Source organism: Coturnix japonica, chromosome 4 (assembly GCF_054131305.1).
Source record: "Coturnix japonica strain WE chromosome 4, WE-NBRP24, whole genome shotgun sequence".
NCBI classification, from domain to species: domain Eukaryota; kingdom Metazoa; phylum Chordata; class Aves; order Galliformes; family Phasianidae; genus Coturnix; species Coturnix japonica.
The window spans coordinates 37,984,288-38,007,832 of record NC_140666.1 but is presented as its reverse complement, the minus strand read 5'-3'; the positions used below and the strand labels follow the sequence as shown (position 1 = coordinate 38,007,832).

General features: G+C 37.1%; 1 protein-coding gene across 15 annotated transcripts in view; it reads left to right on the top strand.

The window, feature by feature from the left end:
* SH3D19 (SH3 domain containing 19) overlaps positions 1–23,545 on the top strand; it is a 73,839-nt gene that overhangs the window by 36,658 nt on the left and 13,636 nt on the right. For 7 of the 15 annotated variants that reach the window (XR_014945769.1, XR_014945770.1, XM_085546524.1 and 4 more), the window contains exons 4-9: positions 6,412–6,454; positions 7,690–7,837; positions 8,081–8,282; positions 8,983–9,981; positions 18,051–18,158; positions 21,266–21,378. Coding sequence is in view for 13 of the 15 variants with exons in the window: in XM_015861118.3 (XP_015716604.3) it covers positions 6,412–6,454; positions 7,690–7,837; positions 8,081–8,282; positions 8,983–9,981; positions 18,051–18,158; positions 21,266–21,378 (1,613 nt within the window). In the remaining 2 variants the exon portion in view is untranslated. Of the gene's footprint in view, positions 1–5,477; positions 5,519–6,411; positions 6,455–7,689; positions 7,838–8,080; positions 8,283–8,982; positions 9,982–18,050; positions 18,159–21,265; positions 21,379–23,545 lie in introns of all 15 variants that reach the window. The other 8 variants (XM_015861121.3, XM_085546520.1, XM_085546522.1 and 5 more) reach the window with 3 other exon arrangements.

Genomic DNA, 23,545 nt, shown 5'->3' with positions numbered 1-23,545 from the left:
CTGCTGATCTGTTTCTTCTGAATCTATTAGCCAGGGGCTCATTAGAATGGATTGGATTGGAGGCAGTGAAAGGAGATCATGAATGCTTCATTCAGGGCAAGTCTACATGATGCTGTAGTTAAAATGCAGCGCTTTATCTGTGCTATTGCTGCCATAAATAGGATGCTGGAAAACAGAGCACTGGATCACAGAAGGCCTTTTGTCACTGAGTCAGGAACTGATAGAGACTTTATAAGCTCCAGCTCTCCTCTAGCTGATAAATGATCTGAAAGACCATTAAGCAGTTGGCAAGTATGGTTTTGAAAATGCAGTAGTGAGTGATGCCTTGTTTTGAGGCACAATCAATTTAAAAATACACCTAGTCAAAAAGCTGTGAATCCATTCATGTTATGTTCATTATATTTAATGATACTAATATGTAAATAACCATAAAAATCTTAAAAAATGTGAATTATCCACATGATAGAAAAAATTCTATATGCACTTATCAAGGCATTGTACATGAAACCTTGGTCTTATATATGCCAGTTACCATGCCTGTGGATGGATCTAAATGAAAAATTGAACTTGAGTAATTCCTAACTCTGCTGCTTGCCATTAATCTGGAAAAGTTAAAGTATTATCTGGAAAAGTATTGTCTGGAAAAATAGTTCTCTCTAACAGCATTAGAAATCTGATTTTATTCCCTAATCACAGCTTCTGTTGTCTGCTTATCTTGAATTTTCAAGAAACATGGTAGGTATCTGCAGTGTATCAGTCTTCCAACCTGTGTACAATGATTAAGCTCAATTACTTAGGCTTACTGGTAAGTCTCTTCCCATCTCATGGCCAAAGAAGGAGCGGGCTTATTTTCCTTTTTGTCCCTGCTGTTTGCTACAACTCTGAGTAGAAAGATGGTGTTATTTTGTTCCAACTATTTGATAGATCACGCAATCGTTTGAAGAAATCAAGCATGTAATTGTGAGATGTGCTCAGGAGTCATTTTTTCACCTGAACTCTTCAGAATTCGCTTCTGATTTTTAATGACAGTCTCAGCCAAGAGCATACCAGTAAAGACGCCTCCCACTGAAATAGTGGAACTATTTCCTTGGATGCTTGAGACAGAAACATGCCAAAGAAAGTAAAAAGAAGCTAAGTGCTGCAATGGTGAGACAAAGGGAAATGGTGTTTTTGCTCACTACTCCACTCTTCCAGAACAGCCTGGCAGAAACAAGCCTGCTGCCATAAAATGTTGGAAAAACCTACAAGCTTGTTCCATTCTCATTCTGTTCTAAGCAAATTTGTGGCTGATTGAAGGATGTGTAACAGCTTGTACGCACTTTGAGGCTATGTCTTCCCATTTGGCAGTTTTGCAGTCATTTTTGGCTGTGTATTTTGTTTGTTTTTCATTTTTGTTTCGTCTTGCTTCAGGGCTTCCTGGGTTCTTTTGGCTCCTACTTTTTCTCAACAAGATCAATTCCGTGACCTCATTCTCTCCCCATCTGCAGAAACATTTGGGCTGGCATAATGTAGAGAATGGTGCAAAGGCAGGCACACACAGTGCAAGGAAAGGTGTGGGAAGGAGTGAAGTATCTTCATAAATGTCTACTATCAAATTTGAGTGGAACTGCAGACATGCGCTACAGGTGTAGTTATAAGGTTTTTGTTCAGCCACAATGCCAGCCTCTGTGGTGCCCAGCAGTGTGGTCAGCTGTGAGAAGGTATTTGACCTGGTGGTTTTTGTCCAGGTCAGACAGTAAAGTTGTAAAAAGAAGAACTGGAGAAGCAGGAAATAGAGACTGCTGTTGGGGGTGACACACTCCTTCCCCTCTGCTGCTGTTGGTCTGTGCCCATAGTGTGAACAGGATCAGAGAGATGAAATGAACAAAAACTATACAGAAAGTGCTCGTTTTTGGTTTTTTTTCGTATTTGATGTTCTGAACTCACTCACTGTGGGGTCTTATGAGTGCTAATGTTGTTTCAAGAGGGGGGACCAAAGTTCGTCTTTAGAAGGGGAATTGGGCAGCTCAATCTTTTTTAGCTGCATTCAAGCATCAAATCAACCTAGCAGTGATTTGAACAACCTGATGTTTCCTGAGGTTCCTGGAAACAGAAACAGAAGAAAAGGAGCAAGACCTCCCCCTTGTGTCAAGAAACGTAGTTCAGCTGTTATTTCAGAGACATATGAAGATTGTTTGAAACTCGACTTTTTGTGAATAGTTTAATCAGGCCTTTGATTAAATTAGATTTATTCTGGTTTTAGCTTGAAGAACCTGCTCAATTTAGCTCTCCCTGAAGAAAGCATTTCTGCTGCCACGTAACACCCTCAGTATTGCAAATACCACATATGTGTCCTCTAACCTGGAATCAGCGCATCAGCTCTTCTGCTGTATTAAGTAGTAGTTAAAGGAAGGAACATTTGTTCACAATTTTGGCTCTCCCTGAGATACTGTAATGAATAACCCTTGTCCTCCCTAGTAGGCAGCTATTCAGTGAGAAGGATAACTTCTCAGTCTAATAGTCTATATATTTCACATTATCCATGGTAGAAAATTCTAGCCTGGTGTTGGGAAAGCATTGAAAGAAACTATATTTTTAAGTAGTAGCATACTTGCTTGTTGTAGAAAGTGATGATATTACTTTAAAACCCATTGGTAGTTGTTAATTTGAATTAGCTGAAATAGTTAATCGGAAGGATCGTGCTTACTCATAGCTGCTGGAAAGAACAGTAGATAAAAGTGATCAGAAAAATTTGAAGCTTAATTTCCCCCAAGGTTTGGGTTACTTGAGGTTATGGTTCTAATCTTCAATAGAAGATGAAACTTGCTTTTAAAACAGTCTGCAGTGACAAAACTGTTCAGTATTTCATATAGTTTACTAATGGAAATGCGCAGATATTATTATGTAGTGTTTCCATTGTGGAAGCACTCAGCACACACAGCAGGAGGGAATCTGAGCAGATCCGTGAATGAACTTTATATTGCCTAAAAATGTTGCCTGGAAGACTGTAAATTCTAGCTCAGATCTCTTCAAAAGTCTCAAAAATGCATGTCAGACTGCTGTTCTCACCAGCTCATCTGTATCATCACAATTTGTGGTACAATGGTTGTTAGGAAGTGTATTTTTATAGGCTTCTTGGGCTTGAGGCTTAAATTGCCTCCTGCCCCATTATCTGTATGTGTTCCAAATATAAATGAAATACCAAATTAGCTTGAAAAATATAACCTAGAGTAGAAACTAGAGTAGTGGAAAAACCCATTAAAACATAACTGTGCAGCGCAAACAGTACCCTTTACCACTCACTGCGCATTCCAAAGATAATTGACTAAAGCCACTAAATACTGCCTATAAGAAATGTGTACCAAGAATGAATCTGCAAGTCACTCATCTCTTCTCTGTTTACAATGTTACTATTAATCGTTTACTTGGTTAAAATATACTCTTACAGATTAAACACATTTGGATGCCTTCTTGACGTTAACAGAAATACATACTTGTGTTTCCAGTGACAATATTATGGGTTGGTTTGATGTTCTTTCTTTCTCTCAAGACCAGTAGAACTATAAGAAGGAAAGGAGTGGAGTTTGCACACTGGATTTTTCTCTCCTACCCCTTCTTTAACCACTTTACTTACCCTTTATTTAGAAACCACTATATTTGTGCTGTGGATATATCAACACTTGTCACCCAGATCATTTCTTAATGTGAGAGTGGATGGATTTGTGCAAAATCAGCACTAAAATACTTTTTAATTGACTGTCCTGATGGAGAAATATTGTTGTTTTTTATTTTTAAGTTTAAAGATGTCTTAATTTGAAATCTGGAGAAAAATGAATAGCAGGCTTGTAAAAGGCAATTCACAAGGGAGGGAAAAATAGGGTATGAAAAGACCACATGGCAAGAAAAATGGCTGTGGATTTTTTTGTTTGTTTGTTTTTAAATGAAGTATGTGCTGTGCTTTAAAAATTCATGTCTTCTCTCATACACTTTTTAATTTAGATTCACTTTGAACGATAAAGGAGTAAAAGCTGTGCTAGTCCAGAGACAAGGATTACTTAGGAAGTTTATATTTTCTTTTCTTTAGTATTTGTGGAACTCCAGGGAGTACCTGAGAGTAGAAGATGGAATAGTTTTCACCACTGCTCTAATGTGAATTTCAGAGCTTCCAAAACAAAAGATCCTCTGAAGGTGTGGTAGTAACAAAAACAGGAAAGCAAAAAGAGAGAAGCAAGTAAGAGAAGGAGGAAAAAAAATTGTCAAAATCCTTAAAAAATAAATGCTTATATTAAGTATTTATATTCATGAAAGGAGCTTGACTCTGGAAGTGTCTGGGAGATTTTGTTTCAAGCAACAGAATGGACACGTTTGAAAACATATGAGATGTTTGTTTCTACTAGTGACGTTACTTTTATGTAAATATTTTTATTGTGTTGCTTTCAAGTGAACTTGTTTATTTGATATTCGGAGTTTTGTTGCTTCTGTTTAGGAAGGAAAAGAACTATTTTAGGTTTATCTGATTTTTTTCTAATAACTTTAATAAATAGAAGTATGTTTAGAGTTTCATGGGAGAACATAGTATGTATTATTTATCCAGAAATGAAAAAGGAATGGTGGAAATTGGCAGGTTTATTGGCTTAGTTTTGCTCAGTAATTAGTTTTAATTTCTAATTACCATTGCAATTTGGATGTACCCCAAGCAGTTGTATTGAATACATTTACCGCATTAACACTTATATCCTCTTTGCAAAAGTAAACTTGGAAGTGGTTGGATTGATTGTTTCATGGTATTTTTGTGTGTGTTTTTGTTTGGTCGTTTGTTTCCTTGAATGTGTGAACAATATGATTGCTGTGTTAAGGTCTGTGAAGAAAAAAGTGAAGGTGATGTGTTGTTTATTTAGGGGATTTTTATTTGTCTTAGCCAAACTATTTTTTACAGAACTGGGTTAGAAGATGGGCTGTTACTCCTGAAACTTCGAGGTGTGCTTCCTGCCTGGGCCAGCGTGCCTGACTGTACCTCTCTGTTAGGTGGGAGTATGGGAGAATTCCAGCTTCTTGGCAGCTGGATCAACTCCTCAATATAACCCATTATTTTTTGAAAGAAGAAAGCACAGACACAAAGAAACCATGATTTTAAGCTAAATGAAGTATTCAAAGAGATTTTATTTCCCCTCCCCTTGTTCATACAGTTGCACTTCGTTGAGCAATACAGCAAACTTTTCCATATCCAGTTATATTCCTCATTGTTAATTATGGCAGAGACTTCTGAACACCCATTGTTAAAATCAACATGGAAGTAGAGATAAAATCTGCTTTTAAATTTTTTTTTAAAAAGATGCTTTATTGTAAATAGACATTACAAATTGTCTTTTTAAATCTCTGGCATGTATGCTATCCTTGTGTGACTAACCCATTTAATCATAGTTTCTGGCTCTGGAGCCTTGGTTTGTTCTCTTTCACCTCCTCTTCCTTTTCTGTAACCCCTTCTTTTTTTCCTCTAGCACTCATGAATAGTGCACATCAAAAATGCCCCGTGGAAGAGGTATGTGTGACCCAACACTGTGTGATGCTCGAATCAAGTATGCTTTGCTGACTTCAGATTTCAGCTATGATTCTGTGATGGCACAGAAACAGCACAATCATAATCCTTCACGCAATAAGATTCTACCACTTCCTAAATTATCTTTGCTACACAAAAAAAAAATTGTCCCTCAGATAGTCTCCTTTTTTTTCATGGAAACATCAGAATGAGACCATGATGTAGCCACTGAGAAAATAATTTGAATATAAATGTGTCCAAAAAAAAGAAGAAAATTAGGACAGTTTGAAACATAATGGTTTAAAAGGTGTTGCTAACTTTTAATACACGAATGATTAAACTTTTAAGAGATTTTTAATTGGGAACATTACTTTTTTTTTTTTTTTTTTTTTTTTTTTTACATAAAGTATGGTGAAATATCTCAGATATTCTGCATTAGTCGTTTTTCCTTCTTGGAAAAAAAAAAAAAAGACATTAAAAAAAGATAATATCTTAGAAATGAGCCATCAAAAGCAAAACCAGACGTATTTAACACTTCAGAGCAAATGAAAAGTTTCAGCTCTAGGGTCACCACGATACAGAAGACAGGAATGTTGGTCAAGAAGGAAGAAAGTGGGCAGGACCATCTCTTTTGGTGGTATCTTGGACGTAGAATGACTTAAAGTGATTTGAATGTGCATTCTAAACCTTTAAAAAACCTTTCCCTCATATTTAATGCAAATAGTTAAAAAAAAATAAAATCCTTGATGCATCTTAGAATCTGGGATTTGTGATTACATGCTGTGTGCTCTCTGTTTCCTTTATGGTAGATGGTAAGGGCTATGCTATTATCCTCAACTATGTGTTGTGATGGTATTTTAACTTCCTCCAAACTTTTGTTTCTTTTATTTAAATAGCTTCTCGGACTTCTAGCCATAGTGAACAGCAGAGGGACAGAAGGTATGATACAGCTATTTATATTGCAATTAGATGTTACTTTAAAACTTGCTAGATTGTATGACAGTGTTACTTTTTATGCCTTTCTCTAGTTTGTTTTTGTTTTATTTTGGTTTTGCTTCTTGTTATGTTTTGTATGTTTAAAAAGAAATTAGGCTTGGAATAAAACCAAAATATTGTGATGCTTAAACAGAGGATGGACTAAGAGTTGGAGTTTTCTGCTTAAGTGTTGTATGTGGCTTAAAAAACAAAACAAAACAATGCAACCAGACAGTAAGCCTGTATGGAACTGTTTTAATTTCCTGGCATCTATTAATGAGATCACTTCACAATGAAAATAAGCACACTGCCAGGCACACTGTCATACATACCGGTTTCTCCAGAGGTTTGAGAAAGGAGATCACTAACCTGAATAGCCTTTGAACCAAATCTGCTAATTACTTCAGGTGTAAAGGGACTGCATTCCCCCCTGTTTATGGTTTAGAATTCATGTTTCTGCAGTTTTTCTGTTAGCACACAGAAGCTTCTGTAGCAGATGCTTCATCTATTCACAAAGCTCACTTCTTAGAATGCATTCTATGAAGGGCTCTAGATTTATCAGTGGTGGTTGCAGGCTGTGTTTGGAAAGCACATGCTGCCATTGCTGCTTATCCTCTAAAGCAGTTACAACAATAAAACAGTACAAGTACCTCTGGGTGCCTGTTATACTAGATGCTGTAAGCAAAGAAGCCCTATCCCATGGGGCTTGTGAGGCATGCTTTGCCTTTCCTTTAGTACAGTGGGGAGTTTCCCCAGAAGTCTTCAGGGTAGACAAGCTTATGGGTAGTCAGCCAGAAGCAGTTTTAACTATCCCACTGTTTTCACATTGCAACAGACTAAGGGCAAATGCATGATTAGTTCTCATTATCCCTTGAAGACTAAGACTTCTTCCATCTAATTGAGTTACACTTGTATTTGGATGCTTTTAGCATGTAAATTATTTCACTGAAGCCAATAAACCTACTTTTTGGCTTAGGCATTTAATTAGGTGTTCTGAATGGAAGTCTAAGCGCTTATTAGAAAGGTCAGGCAATTTGTTTTGAAATCATGGAAAGATACTTTGGTTAAGAAAAAACAAACAAGAAACCAAAATTCTGAGCTGTTTTGACTTTTGATGCTGAGGAAACCTTGGTCTTTTATATTTAAAGTAACTATTTTGAGATGTTTTAGGTAATTATTCCCCTTTGCTTTATCTCTAGGCGTCCTGAAATTACAATAGTTGCTGCTGAGCCCCTGCGGCCATCCTCCTGGTTTCCAGGTGCAAGCCCTGTTGCTCCTCAGGGATTAGGATTCCCTTCTGCTTCACCTCATGCTCAGTGGAGGACAAATGAGCTTATTCCAGCTGAGGTGAGCATGGATATACATAAACTGTATTTGACATATGAAGGTTAAAAAGAAAAAAAGAGAGAAACAGTTTTATCACTAAGAATTTTACTTGCTTAGATTTTCATGACATTGAATAAAAAACTATGACAGTACTCTTTTCCTCTACATGTTAATTTAGTGTTTTAAAATTTAGATGCTTTTTTTTTTTTTAAAAAAAAAGATCACATTTATACATGCATTAATATTTCTGTCTTTGTCTTGTAGCTTCCTCCATCTTATGAGCAGGTGATAAAGGAAATAAATCAAGTGCAAGTGAATACAACAAATAACAATAATGCTGCTGCTCCTAGACATACCACTACTTCTGCAACACAAACTGACTTTCCAAGGGAACTAATCAGCCATGTACCAGGAAGTAATGTAGAAAGCAGTGTGCCTACACACTGGGAATCTACAAACTATCCAGGTGAGATTTTTTTACTTTCCATTGATGAAAATCCTACTTGGTTTCCTGAAGTTATTCTTCTATATTCATCTCCAGCTGTGCTAGGGAAGGTTCAATTTGGATACTAGGAAAAAAAGTTACATTTCTGTGAATGACTGATACTGTAAATAGATACAAAACTCCTCTTTTCTGAAGTTATCATTGCATTTACCTTCAGACTACATTTAAAACTTCTGTAAGATGAGTAAAATCATTTGTCTTTATGACTTTGTAATAAAAATCTTTACTGTTTTGCTTAATTCAGCCATACTGGCAGTTAGTTCTGTGCCAGTAGAGCTCGCATGTCCAATTAGAACAACAGCAGTGTTACACATTCAAACTGGAAAGTAACTGATTGGATGTATGTAATACTCCATCAAGAGAATTACTGTAGTGTTCCTTGGCCATGATTTTGCTTGTATACCTTTTCTGCTGCAAGCTAACAAGTAATTTTGAATTCCCAACACGTAGATGCCATGCATTTCAGCAATCTTCAGTTTCTTCCTGGAGTTTATATATTTTTGCTGTTTGTCTTTCTAAAAAGAGAATTCCAGTTTCACAAGCAGCACTCTGAAGGCAGTTCTGAACAAAAACTATTGTTTCATGTTCTTATGGTCGATAGTAAAGTAATATAAATACAGTGTTCTATAATAGGTAACTGAAGCATTTTCTTTTCTGTTAGTAGGGCCAAGTCCCCTGAAGCCTCCTAGGCCTTCTGCATCTCTCTTGAACAGATCTTCTTCAGAAAATGAGACTTCCTTAATAGTTCATGAAAATTCTGAAGGTCAGAGTCGCCAAGAAAATCCCAGTGCTGTGATATGTCCTGTGCCAAAGCCAAGATCAAGAAGCAATCTCAGACCTGTGGTCAAAAGCACTGAAAGTCAGATAAGAGACAATGGGGAAGAAGTGAACCAGTCTGATGTGAAGAGGCAGCAACTTTCAGTTCAGCAGTCGTCTGTCTTAGATGATAGCTTACTAGACAATCACTTGACAGTGGACAGCATGAGTACAGGCAAGAGCCAAAGTAGTATTGTTTCAAGGATCAAAGTTTTTGAAACCCAAGGAGCTAATGATACCTCAGGATTATTAAAGAAACCAGAAATTGCCCCTCGTTCATTTGCCACAAGGCCTGTACCTGCAAAGAAGCCAGTAGTTGCTCCAAAGCCAGGGGTAAACAGAGTTTCAGGAGACTGGGATGTATGGACAGAAAGCAAACCAACACCTTCCTCCAGAGAATTGCAGCTTCAACCTGAAGCAGTTGGGAGTAGTGTTGTAGCCAAACCTGAACTGCCAAAGAAACCCAAACCTGGCCTTGTAAAAAGTAGTAGTAGTGATTTTCTTGATGCAAAGAGTGGCTCAGTGGCAGAGAATGGCAGCGAACAAAGGAAGTTTCCTGTTCCTGCTCCAAGGCCTCTTATTCCTAAAAAGTCGCATTCTGTAGAAAATCCTGCCCTTTCTTTGGTCCCTCTAAAACCAATCTCTGCTCCACCACGGACTTCAGTATCTGCCCAAGAAAAAGTTTCCAGGTCTCTGGGGGAATTGTCACCCACAGAGAACTCAGCACCTGTTTTGCAAAGTAAGCTAGATCTGGGAGGAGATCTTATCAGTTTTGATGATGATGTTTTGCCCCTCAGTTCACCTTGTGCAGTTAAAGACAGCATCAGTTGTGAAGCAGCAGCAGGTAAGATGTTGTTTTTCAAAACTGTCGCTGAGGTTTCAGTTTGCAGGTTGTATGATACTGTATGAATTACATCTACCTATTCTGCCTGTCTTGACAGAGTTTGTGTGTATGAAATTCTTTGTCTTCTATTATGTCAAGTTCACTATGAAATTACTTGGGTTTTGGGACTCAGGAGGTTTCTAGGCTGTATAAATCTCAGCAGTTTCCTGCTGGATTTATTACGCAATAACTAAAATAATGATAAAAGACTTCATGCTGTATGCCAGATGTTGCCTCCAGAATGTATCAGAATTCTCTCTCAGGAACTTGGGATATCTTATCTCTTGCCATCCAGTCTAACTAATTTATTTGAGTGCCTGAAATTCTGCAATAGAAACCTCCCGAGCACAGTAAATATGTAGATACTTATTCCACTAGGTCATGTAGGGAAGCAGCAGTGTTTATTACTTAGAGAGTATGGTGATCAGACTCACTGGGATACTGTGAGCAGTGGCTAGTTATTTTCTCTTTCATGTATTGGTCTTTAATGTGGCTATATGCTAGTTATCCAACTTCAAATTTTTCTAAAAAGTTGATTTCATACGGATGGATTAATTACTACAGCTATATTTCTCTCATAAACTTTGTTTGATTCTGTCAAAAAAGAAGCCAATTGGGGCTTCTTTTATTTTTCTTTTTTTCTGATTTAGATGGTTTAAGCTACAAGTAGGTGCTGGGCTGTCACTACGTTTTACAGCAATGAGTTTTTTCTTCTTAGCACTCAAGTATGTCCTGATTTATCCTATCAGTCCCATTGCAATCCAGGAAATGTTCTGCTTTGAAACAGATGGTATGTCATACAAAATGCATGTTTAAAGGACTAACTGTGAATTTAAACCTTTTTTTTAACCTCATTTATCATTAAACATCTCAGCTCTCTGAAAAGAGATGCATAAGTATTGTGTAATTGTCACAATAAATCAGTATTAATAGTTGTTAGTAAGTGGGATTTCTTTACAGTTTGTGGATTACGTTGTTAGATGAAGCTCCAATTTATCACTTCCATTCCACAATGGCATAAAAAGCCCAGAGCAGATACAGGAAGTCCCTTACACCTTTAAATTGTTCAGGTCAATAAAAATTTTGAAGCAGCTTATGAAAGCAATGAAGTAAGGCAACAGAATGGCCTTCAGGACAGCTAATTAGCTTAACTTGGATTTGTGTTTGCATTCTTCTTGGCTGAAAGAGTTCCAGGGATGCTACAGAGGCTGCAGCAGACTGGAAGGAGTACTGAGTGAAGAGGCATTCTGGGGTGCACCAGTGACAGCATCTAAATGGGAGCAGAGTTATGGTTCTAATGTCTGGAGACTGCAATTGTCAAACAGCCATTGTGTATGCAATAGTTTTAGAAGTCAGAAGCACAAGGAATTATGACTAGTTTCCATGCATCTGAGAAAAAAATTGTCTTTTCAGGCATTTGTTGAGAAATTTTAACAACTGAAGGGAAAAGTGAACTGTTCTAAGTGTGAAAAAAGAGAATACTTACATTTTGAAAGTGCATAAAACTGAAAATGATGTTTTGGCTGCGTGACCCATTAGACTGCCTTTCCAAAAACCCACTAAAAATAACTAATGATAATTCTTCTGTTAAATCAGACAGTGATCATGAAGAATATCACCTAATTTTCAAACAAACACAACAGCTTTTGTGATGAAGTAGTAAGAACAAATGGCAGTCTTCACCTTTCTGGCATCCTAGATGTTATTTTTGATTTAATTAAGAAGAAAATACTCTTCATTCTGATAGTTAACTGAAGAATTATTCAAATTATGATTTCTCAATTTCCTGAGTGAAATGTCCATGGTTTTATTTGTTTAATAAAGTGACATCTTTGCTGCAATCTACTATAGAGAAGGTCTGATAACATTATTGTTTTATTACACTGAAAAATTAGAATTCAGTCTGGACTTTTGCAGGTATGTGCAAGCTGAAAATCATATGCTATACCCTTGATTACTAATGCCATGCTAGGTCATGACAAAGCATCTACAAGAACAGCAGTGGCTTTCTGAAAAATGAGGCAACACAGAGCACTAACACCAGCTATTTCTCCTGTTCCCATAGGAACAGATTAGGATTTACAAGATGAATCCCCAGTAAAATGTTTTGTAAAGGCAGGAAGAGAAGCTGTAATCTAGCTCCCAATTCTCCAGACCTTTGCATTTCTTACATATTTGTCATTGTCATTACTTAACAAAATGACAGCACTCTGCTTGTTGTTATGGCAACCCTAGAGAAAAGGAAGGCTTTTATGCAGTGGTGTTTGAAACTAAGCACCAGCTGATTTTTTATTTTTTTAATTTTTTTGGTCAACAAGCAGTTTTACATCATGGTTTATAATATTCACAAACTTTTTTTTCTGATACAGCACAAATGCATCTGGCATTTAGACTAATGTAAATAGAATGGGACAGAACTTTTTTTTGCTAACATCGGATGCAGAACTAAGAAGCTAAAGTATTCAGTTAATGATGGGAAAGGTTTAAAAGTTGAGGTGATCATCAGGATGAAAAAGTGAAACACAGGCAAAACAAATTGTTCTTCCAGTGTAAACTGAGAAACAGGGTATCAAGATCACTTTCAAAACATCTGTGATGGCAGCTGAAGCCTGTTGTAGCGCTTGGAGGCTCAAGAGCTCCATGCAAACCATGGCATAACCTTGCACCTACCTCTTGTCTTCACTGTTGGCCCAAGGGAAATATCAGGAAGTAGAAGTTAGGAATGACAGATCCCTAAAACAGTTCTTTTCAGCAGCAGCCAGAACTGATGGCAGTTCTAAATACCTGCACAGTTTTTCACACAAAGGCTAGAGATAATGTTCACATTTTTTATGTTTATATCCTAATGAAATTACTCCTGTTCCTGTCAGTCCCTTAGAGCATGAAGGCATCTATTTGGGACTGAAAATCTTGAAGTGCTAATGCTTTGATGACAGTTGTGATATTTGTGATCTTAAATAGTATCTTTACAAATCTCTTATAGCTGGTAACTGGGATTTGTGCAGTACCTTGGGGCTAAAACTTCACTAAACTGTCTGCTGTAATCTTTTGTCAGTTCTGTGGCTTTGGTAGGTCCAGGATTTTTACTTGTATCATCTGCTGTGCTAAAGCATGCAGTGTGACTGCTTTCAGATGTCCTGAGGCAGAAAATAAGGCAAGAGTGCATTTAAGGAACATATTTAAATTAAAACCTGGAGGTGATTTTGCTAAAATATTTGAATTCTTTTCTATCTGTAGTGTTCTTCTCCTTTGCGTTTTCTCTGAGGTATCCTACAGTTCACTGATTACTCTGTTCATGGTAGACCAGCACTTAATTTAAACCAAGTGTTTTGAAAGGTAATTTGGAGATATTCTTACCTTACCAGCAGAAGACTGCTTTCTCATTCATCTTCATCATATTTATGTATTTCAGTTCTAAGAATATTACAGCTGATGCATTTATCAATTCTTTTATTTAGTTTTTTATTTCATCATAGTATGAAAGTTCACTTCTGCCTGTATGGGCAGAAAAAATGACCAAACCAGTGATTACTGTCTATTTATATATATTGTTTCCTTCTTCCAGAATGAATGGTAGCATCTGTGTGATACTGTGGCCAATTCAGAAAAACTGCTGCTTGAGTAACTCTAACTTTGTTTTCTGTGTGTTTGTTGCTCAGCTGCTTGTTTTTAATTGCTTCCTCAGGAAGGAAGAGGAGAAAACTGAAATATTTGTAACTGATCAATTACTCTAGTGTTATCTTCAAAATAGTGCAACTTTTAGTATTGTACTGTGTTACTTTTGGTGAGTCTTGTGGGTACTTGAAGTTACTTATCTTCCTTGACTCAGCAAGAATAGATGAGGCTGTGTTTCTTACTCTCTGGGTGTTGTCTTGGGTTTTGTCTCCCACTATATGCCCAAATACCATCTGGCACCGCAGATGTGAAGTTAGACCAATTACACAGGCCAGTTTCTAGCAATATGACATCGTAGCTGACCACCTCTGGGCCAGAGGTTGATTTAGAGCCTCCTGAAGGCTCTTAGAACTTGAACTACCAGATTCTTTCCTGAACGATAAAATAGATCCATGATATAGGAAAAGCCTCCAAACTCGTAGGTTGCAGTTTATGTTGGTCTTAGTCATCCTTTTGTTCCAAAGTCCATGTAATTACTGTCACCTCTAGTGGTAGTTCATTGCTAGCTTGTCCATATTAAGTGTTGTGCTTTTAGATGCACGTAGAAAGTAAGTGTGGGGATCCCCTCAGTTAGAGAGAGAAATGACAAAAATCTGATTATAGTGAAAGCTTGGATAAAGTCAATTTATAACTTATAATAACTTATAACTTATATAATTACATAATGCTGTAGTTGTACATCCTATGAATGCTTGTCATTTCATGTTACAGTAGCCCAAGACATTTTGCTGTTCTAGTGGCAGCTTTGATTTTACCTCTTTTCCAGCTTTCTAACACCATGTACAAGGTATTTCAGTATCTGAGTACATTTTGTTTACAACAAGTACACTTAACATTGGATCTTCTTTTGCACTTCTTAGAAATTTTACTGGAACTTCTAGATAGTGTTAAACTCTACGTAATTCTGTGACTTCATGCATTTTCACTGTGTTGATAGCTCCTTCTGCATGCCCCTCATGTATCCTGTAAACATCATTCATTCTTTAAATCAGGCTTGTTCATCAAAAGTGATGATTGCTGGCCTTGAGCTACCTTGCTTTTTGTTTCAGTTCATCAGATGTCAGCAGTGAAAAGAGCACAATACCTAATACATGTGCAAATAGTTCACCGTGTTTCTACTGCTCTGAGTAGCAATAAATGTTGCTGCACAACATCTCCCTGTTCCTACGACTTAGTACAACTTTTGTGGGTTTTATTTATATCTTGCTTATGTGTGAGAAGTTTGATATTTCTATTTGGGTGTCTTTTCTTGGAGGAATGATAATCCTCATGGTAAAGCTTTGTGAAATCAGTGTTTGCTTGCTTTGTTTTTATGTGGTTTTGACAGAATGATATTCTGAGTGCTTCAGAAAGGTCATTGAATGCTGTTGTATCAAAAGAAAGTTTGGGATAACTTTCTGAAGCTCCTTTTTCTTCTGTAACCTGCTCATTTCCAGCTTCAAATGAGAATGATAAATGGAAGTGGGCAAAAAAAAGCTCTCCTAAGCTAATGTAAGAAAGAGGTGTGATATATGGTGTGTTTGGATGCATAACTTTTATTTGTCTTTCCTACAAAGGAGCACAGTAATGTATGTTACCAATTAATCCTTTGAAACAAAAGCTCTAGAAGAGGGAGACTAATGAAAACACAGGCTTTAAGCATCATTGTGAAATTTTAATAAAGAAAGATCGATAGAAGTCTGTTGATATTTTATGAAAAATGCCTTGCAGATTAATTTCCTTGAGCTGAGGAGGTTTAAATGAGTATATTAACTATTCTGTTTTCACACTCCCATGAATTATGCTCAAACGATGCCCAATAGTTGTTAAACAACATAAAAATTTGATATGCTGTCAGTCCCGTTGCACAGAGCTTCACAGTCATTCACTCAACTAATTTTTGCTGCAGACCCAACACTGGGGAATGCAGTGACACAAACAAGGTAATGAGTTTTCTACTAATTATGAGGTGACAACAGTATAATTGAACAGAAGATAATGAGTGGAAATCTAAGGTTTGTAAAAGGATCTTCTCAGACTTGGGTGAGAAAACAAGGCTTAAAAATGATGTCTCTTAAAGCTGTTGATTGAGAGACCTCAGCCAACTGCTGGATGGTCAAGAAAACCATCTCTACACATAGAAACAATCAGCAACTGACAGACTAATTCTGTGCAATTTGAAATCATCTGATTTGTAAGAATTTTGGCTCATTAGAGTATTCCTTTTTGGCCTTACTCTGCCTATATTTTTATAAGAATGAGGCTTTGGAAAATGATCTCATCACAGTTCATGCAGAGCTTCCTTCACCACTGCAGCAGGTGACTGTGAGAGATCCCCATTGCCTGCTTTGTTCAGATCTCTCTGACCATGAATATGCTGTGCCTCGAGCTTCCTCAAGAACTTCTATGGGAATGCCTCTGCAGGGGCTCCTTGCAGCCAGGGTATGGTTAACACATACCTGGCAGACAGGGGAGGAAAGCCTGGATCAGATTTTATTTTTTCAGCTGCACCAAAATCATTCTGAATATCATTGTAAGAGTTAAAATTAGGTAAATTTTTTTTAATGCAATTCAAATTGTAGCAGTGCAGCTTGCAGACCCTAGGTATAAAGAAAGGAAAGAAAATCAAAACTGCAGCCTTGTTCTAAGAGTGGGATTTTTATGTTTCTTGTAACTACCTTACTACCAGACTGTTTGCAGCCCTGCTGTGATCTGTGTTTTCCACTCCTCCAGAAGAAAGTCTTGTCTGGTGCAGCTTTCACAGAGGTACCTAAACCTTTTGCTGACCAGTGCTAATCTAAGGTTTGCATATCCAAGTTTGTTATATGCAGGAGAGCAGTCAGACATGCTGTAATTCAGCAGCTTGTTCTTACAGGTTGCTCTGATTGAAATTATTTTGGGTATTGCTAGTTTTAAAATAATAAAATAAAGATTAGTGTACTTGGATTACTTCTTCTCTCTGAAAATACCAGGATTTTTACTCTTAGTTACAGTGCTGAAAGATTTGTTCATAAGTAAATACTGTACTTCTGGATATTTTGAAATCTAATTTGCATTCACAAACACAGATTTCAAGTGTATTGATAAGCTGCACTGTGTTAAACTTTTCAAAATTATCTGTAAGAAATCATGACTTCACACTACTTAACATTTCTGTTGTTTCTTCCTAAGTGTTTGATAGGATTTTATCACATGCAGAATTTCTGACTTTGTTGCAAAGTGTGCAGTAGTTTTGGGAAGGGGTGAGTTTTTTTCTCAAAAGCCCTGCAGAATTTAAGGAGATGCCCAGCGTGCTTCTTCTCTGAGGCTCTGACACTCCATAAATAACATCTCATTGAGCTGTACATCTTAAAAGGCCACCATAGGAGATCAAACTCATCTGTTGGAGCTGTGAATACATGCCATGGAGAATTTATTGGCCAGAATACTTCTCCAGTTTCTGCCCTATATGTTTATGATGCATTGCCATTTTACTTCATTTTTTCATAATGTCAGAGGAAAAGGTAGCATCTGTTAACAACAAAGAAAAGAAATATTGCTTTCTGACATGAAGGTGTACTTTAGAAAGAACCCCTTGATTTTAATTTTATTTCTGTACAAGTATTTTCACAGCTGCCTTCTGCATGCACATATGTTCTCATGCCTATTAATATAAGACCAGCGATTAAGTTTATTAATCATAGAAAACATTGCTCCTATCTTACCAACGGAATGACTGGACAGACTAGAAGAGGAATGAGTGATACGTGTGGGCACAGACAGCTCGGGGACAACTCAGTGTCCTTGGCCTGAAGTAGTCTTTCCCAGAGCTTCAGGTTTATATTCAGTGAAAATGATGCAGAATCTTCAAAGGAATTAGGTATTCTACAGCACAGAGAGACTGTACTTAGTAACATTTATGTTCTTTCTATTTTTCTGTTTGTTTCTGTAGGCATTTTTTCTGCTGTAGTGCTGTCTGTTCAGCTTTGGCAAGATTTTATTGATTAAAACTTTTTGGTGATTGTGTTTGCAGCATATTCAGGCAACTACTCTGAGAATACATTTCCCTGAAGCCATCCTGATTGCAGGTCCCTGTTATCAAGCAATGCGGTTGCTCTGGTTCAGTGGCTTATATAATCCTAGAAGGCATCTGGAACATTTTTGTGTTAATTCAACTATGAAAACAGAAGTACCTAAAAGATATGTTATTTACAAAGAGCTCTACTCTATTCACATCAGCCCAGTGTTTGTCCCTGAAAGCAGATTTATTTGTTATTACTTTCTTGAATATGAAATATTAATGTTCTTAGTAACTAATGCAGTAGCTGGTAAGATTTATGTTTAGCAAATGAGCCTTAAATATATTGTGTTTTTTGTTTTTTTTTTTTCCCTTATAGATCCATTCCAGTTTCTTCCCAAAACTGAACCGGCAAAGGAACAGGTAGCTCAACCAGCTCTAGCACGGAAACCCACTGTTATCCGAATCCCAGCTAAACCTGGAAAATGTAAGTTTCTCCTGAACTGACTGAAAAATATTTATCAGGAAATGATTTTAACTGCAACTTACTATTTATAAAGGGGATTGCTATTAACTTGTTATATTAGTTGTCAGAGGAATCCCAAGGTACAGCTTAAAAAGACAAATGACACACAAAAAGAGCTGTGGTAGGAGGGAGCAGTGGTTGGGAGTCATGATACTCTTGCAGCTTCCCTGTCTGGCACCTTCCCCTGCACTAAGTTTGATGTTTCTTGAACCTTTTGGGGCTAATGCTTACTGGTGGAGAAGTGGTGACAGGGAGATATGATCTAAAAGATTGCAGAGAAGAGGGGGAAGAGACCTTTTCAGCAGAGCAAACTTATTCAGCCAGCTAAATCGTCTGCTTTGGTAACAACTGACTTATATTGAGACATCAGCTGAGAATATTTTGTTGCCATTCCCAAGCTTCCTGGGAGCAGGGTCTGCAGTTGTCAAAGGAGCCTCATTAAAATTGTTCTTCAAAAGTTATTATAAAATTTTCACAGCTTACATCAAAAAGTTTCCTTGACCTCTGACCTAAAAACCAAGGTCATTTAAGCAGTAGTGTCTTGGTAGTAACAGAGGGAATGAAGAAGGTATGCAAGAATTTGGATGCAAATAACTGATTTGTTCAGTTTTGTGTCAGGAATCTCCTGACTATGGTTTTCTTCTACCTTTGGTCCTTTATATCTTTACAAATGACAATGACAGTGTTTCACAGTGGAAATTTATCAGAAATCTTGCATAGGTCTTTGTGTGTTCATCTTTCCTTGAGTACATACTTGCTGATGTGCAGCCTTATGTTTTATCCTCAAAGTTTAGGAAGATCACAAGACTGCTAGCTCTAAAAACTCATACTTCAGACTCATGCTTTATTAAACTGAATAGATGTTGAACCAAAAATATCCTGGTAGCATTGCTGCTAAGACTTTTTCTCATTTCCTGAGATCCCTTCCCACCACAGTTTTAAAATATCAGGTTTTCTTCTCCTCTGCATGAAATGCAGTGGGAATGATGAAAAATGCAGAGAAAACAGAAAATAAGCTATGAGGAAAAGTCATTCTGCTAATACATGATCATAAATAAAAAGCTTTATTCAGTTGGAAGATTTTTGTTGAGAGTCTACTGTTAAGAACTTGAGGCATAGTTTATCTCCGCAAAGGAGATCTTCTGTTGTAATTTCAATTTAAAAAAAAAAAAAAAAAAGAAAAAAAGACCTGAAAAATTCATTCTTTTTGTCTTTTTCATCATCTGGACTCTTTTCAGCTCATAGATAACCTATCCCTTGCTGCTCTCTAGTGGCAATCGAATTTTCTACAGAAACTACCCATCATAATGTACTTAATTACAATTGAGGGATATGAAGGACTATTTTGAAAGAGGGGTGGCTGGAAGATTAATAGAATGTGAAGGAGCAGGAGCAGGTTCCAAATAAGCAAAGAAGCCTTTTGTCAAATAGGAGCTACTGTGGGAATGTAAGCTGTTAAAAAATGAGAGTAGTACAATTGGGCTAAGGAGTGACGAGGCTTTAGTAGCATTTAGCTTGTAGGGGAGCTACATGATCTTAGTACAACGGGTTTGTTTTTATGTTTGTTTGTTTACCATTCTGGGTTAATTCTGTCAGGAAGCAGCACAATAAAAAAAAGCCCAATAAAACTGAAAACTGAAAAATAAAAAACAAACTAAAATTCAGCACTCCAATAATAATAATAATAATAAATAAATAAATAAATAAAGGTGGATGTTGAAGCATTTTGGGCTCTGGTGCTTTAGAAGGTGTTCGTTAGTGTTTTCGTTGAGCTGAAAGGAAGCATTAAACTTCCACTTCAGTTTTTACACTAAGAAATCAGTGAATATAGCACCTGCTTTCCAGTTTTTGGAGCTTTTTTTTCTTTTTTTCTTTCTTTTAACATTAATTTTGGCTTTATAAATGGTAAAGGAAGGGAAGTCAAGCCATCTGTGCATATATCCAGATTTGAGGTGGTGTGAATAAATAAATCTGTCAAGCTCTTTATGTATCAGTGAGGTATGTTAAGAGAAGATATCCCTTGCAGTTATGTGCAGGTACCATTTTTACTTCTCACAGTACTAGCTTAGAAGAATGGATGAACTTCATTAGCTTCCATTCCCTATGCTCTGTCATTGTCAACACAGTAACTTTAATCTGCTCCTAAGGATTATAATGTATAATAATCCTTGAACTTATTTACTAACAAACATCACACCAACCTTTAAATGATGGTAGTGAAACTGAGGTGTTAAAATCAAAAACCACTGCTCCTTCCCATGTGATCTTTCTCTGAGAAGAGTACTTTTTGTGAAATGAATAACTTAAAGTTGTTCATTCCATTGAATCTGCCTTCATTTTTGTTGTATTTGGAAGTCCAGGCTGTCTATATGCCTTTTTTATGTGATTCCAAATTTCCTTAGTTCCTTAAAGACTGCCAGGGAACTCACAACTTTCCTTTTGTTTTGTCCTCATGAATTTTTCTAGCAGGCAGGATTTTTTCCTTGCCTTTACCTTTCTGTAGATTCTTCCAGCCAAGTCTTCTGATCTTTCAGGGTTACTTGAAATAACCCTCAGCTGTTTTCCAGCCTGAAGGATATTCCAGGAGCTGACAGCTGAAAAAAAGTGAGCTAGTTTAGAAATGTGGCTGAGAGATGGTGATGGTGTTTCAGGGTATCCAGGAATGACTCTGACATTCCCAGGGGTAGAAACTCTGCTACTCATCTAATATTATATCAACAAGTATTGCAGCTGAAACCCTAGAATAACTTTCTGGTGTGTCCTGAGATACAAGTGGAGGTTCATTATGTGGGAAGGGAAATAGTCCTGCTTTCATCGTTAGAGTTGCCATGTTCCCTTCACATCCCTTTTCTGTTCACTAGTCTTTAAGTGTTCCTGTGTACTTGCTGCTTTGACTTTGAGGAAGGAAGTTGTGTTCACAGTAAGATGCCCCATGCCATGATGGATTCTTTTACCTAGCGTTGGTTCATTTAAAGAATCTATTAGACTTAAAGAATTAAAGAGTTAATTTGACTTTCTATGTAAACAAGCTATTAATTAGACTTTCATTCAGAGCTTTGTTTTTACAGCTTCAGATGAAATCCCACATAGCCCTCCACCACTTCCTGCTGAAAAGCCTATAGGCAACACCTCTGACATCACAGCGGGCAAACCCAACAGTGGTGACCTATTAAAAAATGTGGTAAGTTAGAACTGTTTTATGGTATAACAGCTTTCCCTACTTTGGGTAACAGATCTCTTGTCACTCTCAACCCTTTTTAAGTAAGTTATTTGAGGGACCAAAGGATGAAAGGGACTACTCAAAAATACAAGGCTTTCTTCATTTAACTGTGCTAACTTAGATTGCTGCCAATTCTGAAAAACACTTTGCTGATTTTAGTTAACTTCGATTACATCTATCTTCAATTTTCTGCATTTTGCATCTGGAATCAGGGTATGCTATAATTGATTTTTGAAAGCACTGCAAAATGTTTCAAAGTCTAACAATATTTGGACAGTCAAATATTGCCAAAGTCCTTCAGAAATAAGTTTTCTTTTTTTATTTATATATATATATATATATATATATATATATATATATATATATATATATTTATTTATTTATTTCATACATGTAGTTCTTTTTCTGTGGCCAACCTAAATACAGGCAGGATAAACTGTTCTGTTAGTGAGCGAAGCTTGATTTCTTCAGTTTTCTTCCAGTTGTTTTACTCTGGCCCTTACCAGAACCTGAGTAGAACCATCAATTTTGGAAAGTAAGGCTCCTCGCTCCTTGCTCCTGAGCACATAATGATGGCGTACATTGTAGCTGTGTATCCTTTGTGCCTTTTGATGCAGACGTACTAAAGAGAATTGAAGTAGAAAATGACAGTAGAATTTCCAAATGTTGAGAGTGATGATAACAAGAATTTTGGTTAATCTTGTGGAAAGCACAGGCAGTAAAGAGATAAATCAAAAGCTCAAACTAGGTGGACAGCTGCCAGCAGATGTATTTTTAGCTACTTTTGCTTGTAGATAGAGAGGTTTTTGTACATCATCGCTAAGGGGGCTATTCATAGAGGTCCTATCTTTCCTGGACAATGCTGAAAAAAAAAATTGCCATTACAAGACAATAAATAACATTGTGCACAATACAACCCCAAGATGTTTGAGTATCATCCAGATTATTTTGAAAGGCACATGGAAGATCCACCTCATACAATCATTTTGGAATAACCTGTTACAGATTTTGAGATTCGTTCTTCTGAACTGAAGCTCAGATTGAATACGCTCATTTCAAGCTATTTCCATTGCCAAGTGGTAGACACTGAGAATAAATTGATAATGAAATATTACCAAAACTGGTGCTTCAAAAACTAGCAGTGTTTGTCTGTGAGAAACTGATTTCAATGGAACAAATAGCAACAATTAACCTTAAGCAGCAGTTGGTACAGACTTGCTCTCTTTCAGGCAGAAGAGGAAAACTTCTGCTGTTCGGATACCGCTCCCATCTCAAAGTGGCAGGTTTCCTTTTAATCGGAAGCATTTACTTGGGAGCATTCGTCTGGGGATATAGTCAAGAGTCAAAGTTCTGTCACAAAATATATGGAGAAAAATCACAGAAGCTGTTTACTAGTTTCAAGCATGTGTCCACATCTAGATAAATACAGCTGTTCAGCTCTTTTTAAAGTTATTGATTCAAAAAGGTTACTTTTGAACCCAAATTCAGCTCTGATTTACCATTCTTTCGCAAACATCTGTGCTTGGTCAGCTGAGTTGGCACCATTCTCTGGCACTGGGATAAAAATGAACAGCAGGAGGCAGAAGGATGGTAATTTGTTAATCCATTACTGTGGTCCAGACCATTCAAATATGTCGTGTGTTCCTCTCTACTGACGGCTGTGAGGTAGTAATCTCTGGCAAGATGGGGGTGGGCATCTGGAAGCAGTAAATACTTGATCTGCCAAAGCAAGACTTATTAGGATTTGTCTGTTAGGTCTCTAGGAAACATCCTTAGATACCTTTCTGAATGAGACCTAACATTATTGGCAAGAGACTTTTTCCAATGCGAGCTGCATCAAGGTTGTATTTTCTGCTCTAAGCCTGTGCAAAATGTCAGCGTGTCCTTTCATCCGTCAAACTTAAGGCGCATAGTGAAACTGCAAGTAAGTTGGAATCCTACAGGCACTGAAATTGCACATTTGTATGACTCTCCAGAATCTGGCTCTTAGGCTTTGACTCCCAAGTTGTAGGCAAGAGAGGGCTGGGTTATACCTAGTGCACAATTTAAACTGTGATTCAGAAAGTCAGAGAAGTTATTTACATTTCCCTCTAAGTACAGCAGTAACACTTTAGAAGACTTTATGTTA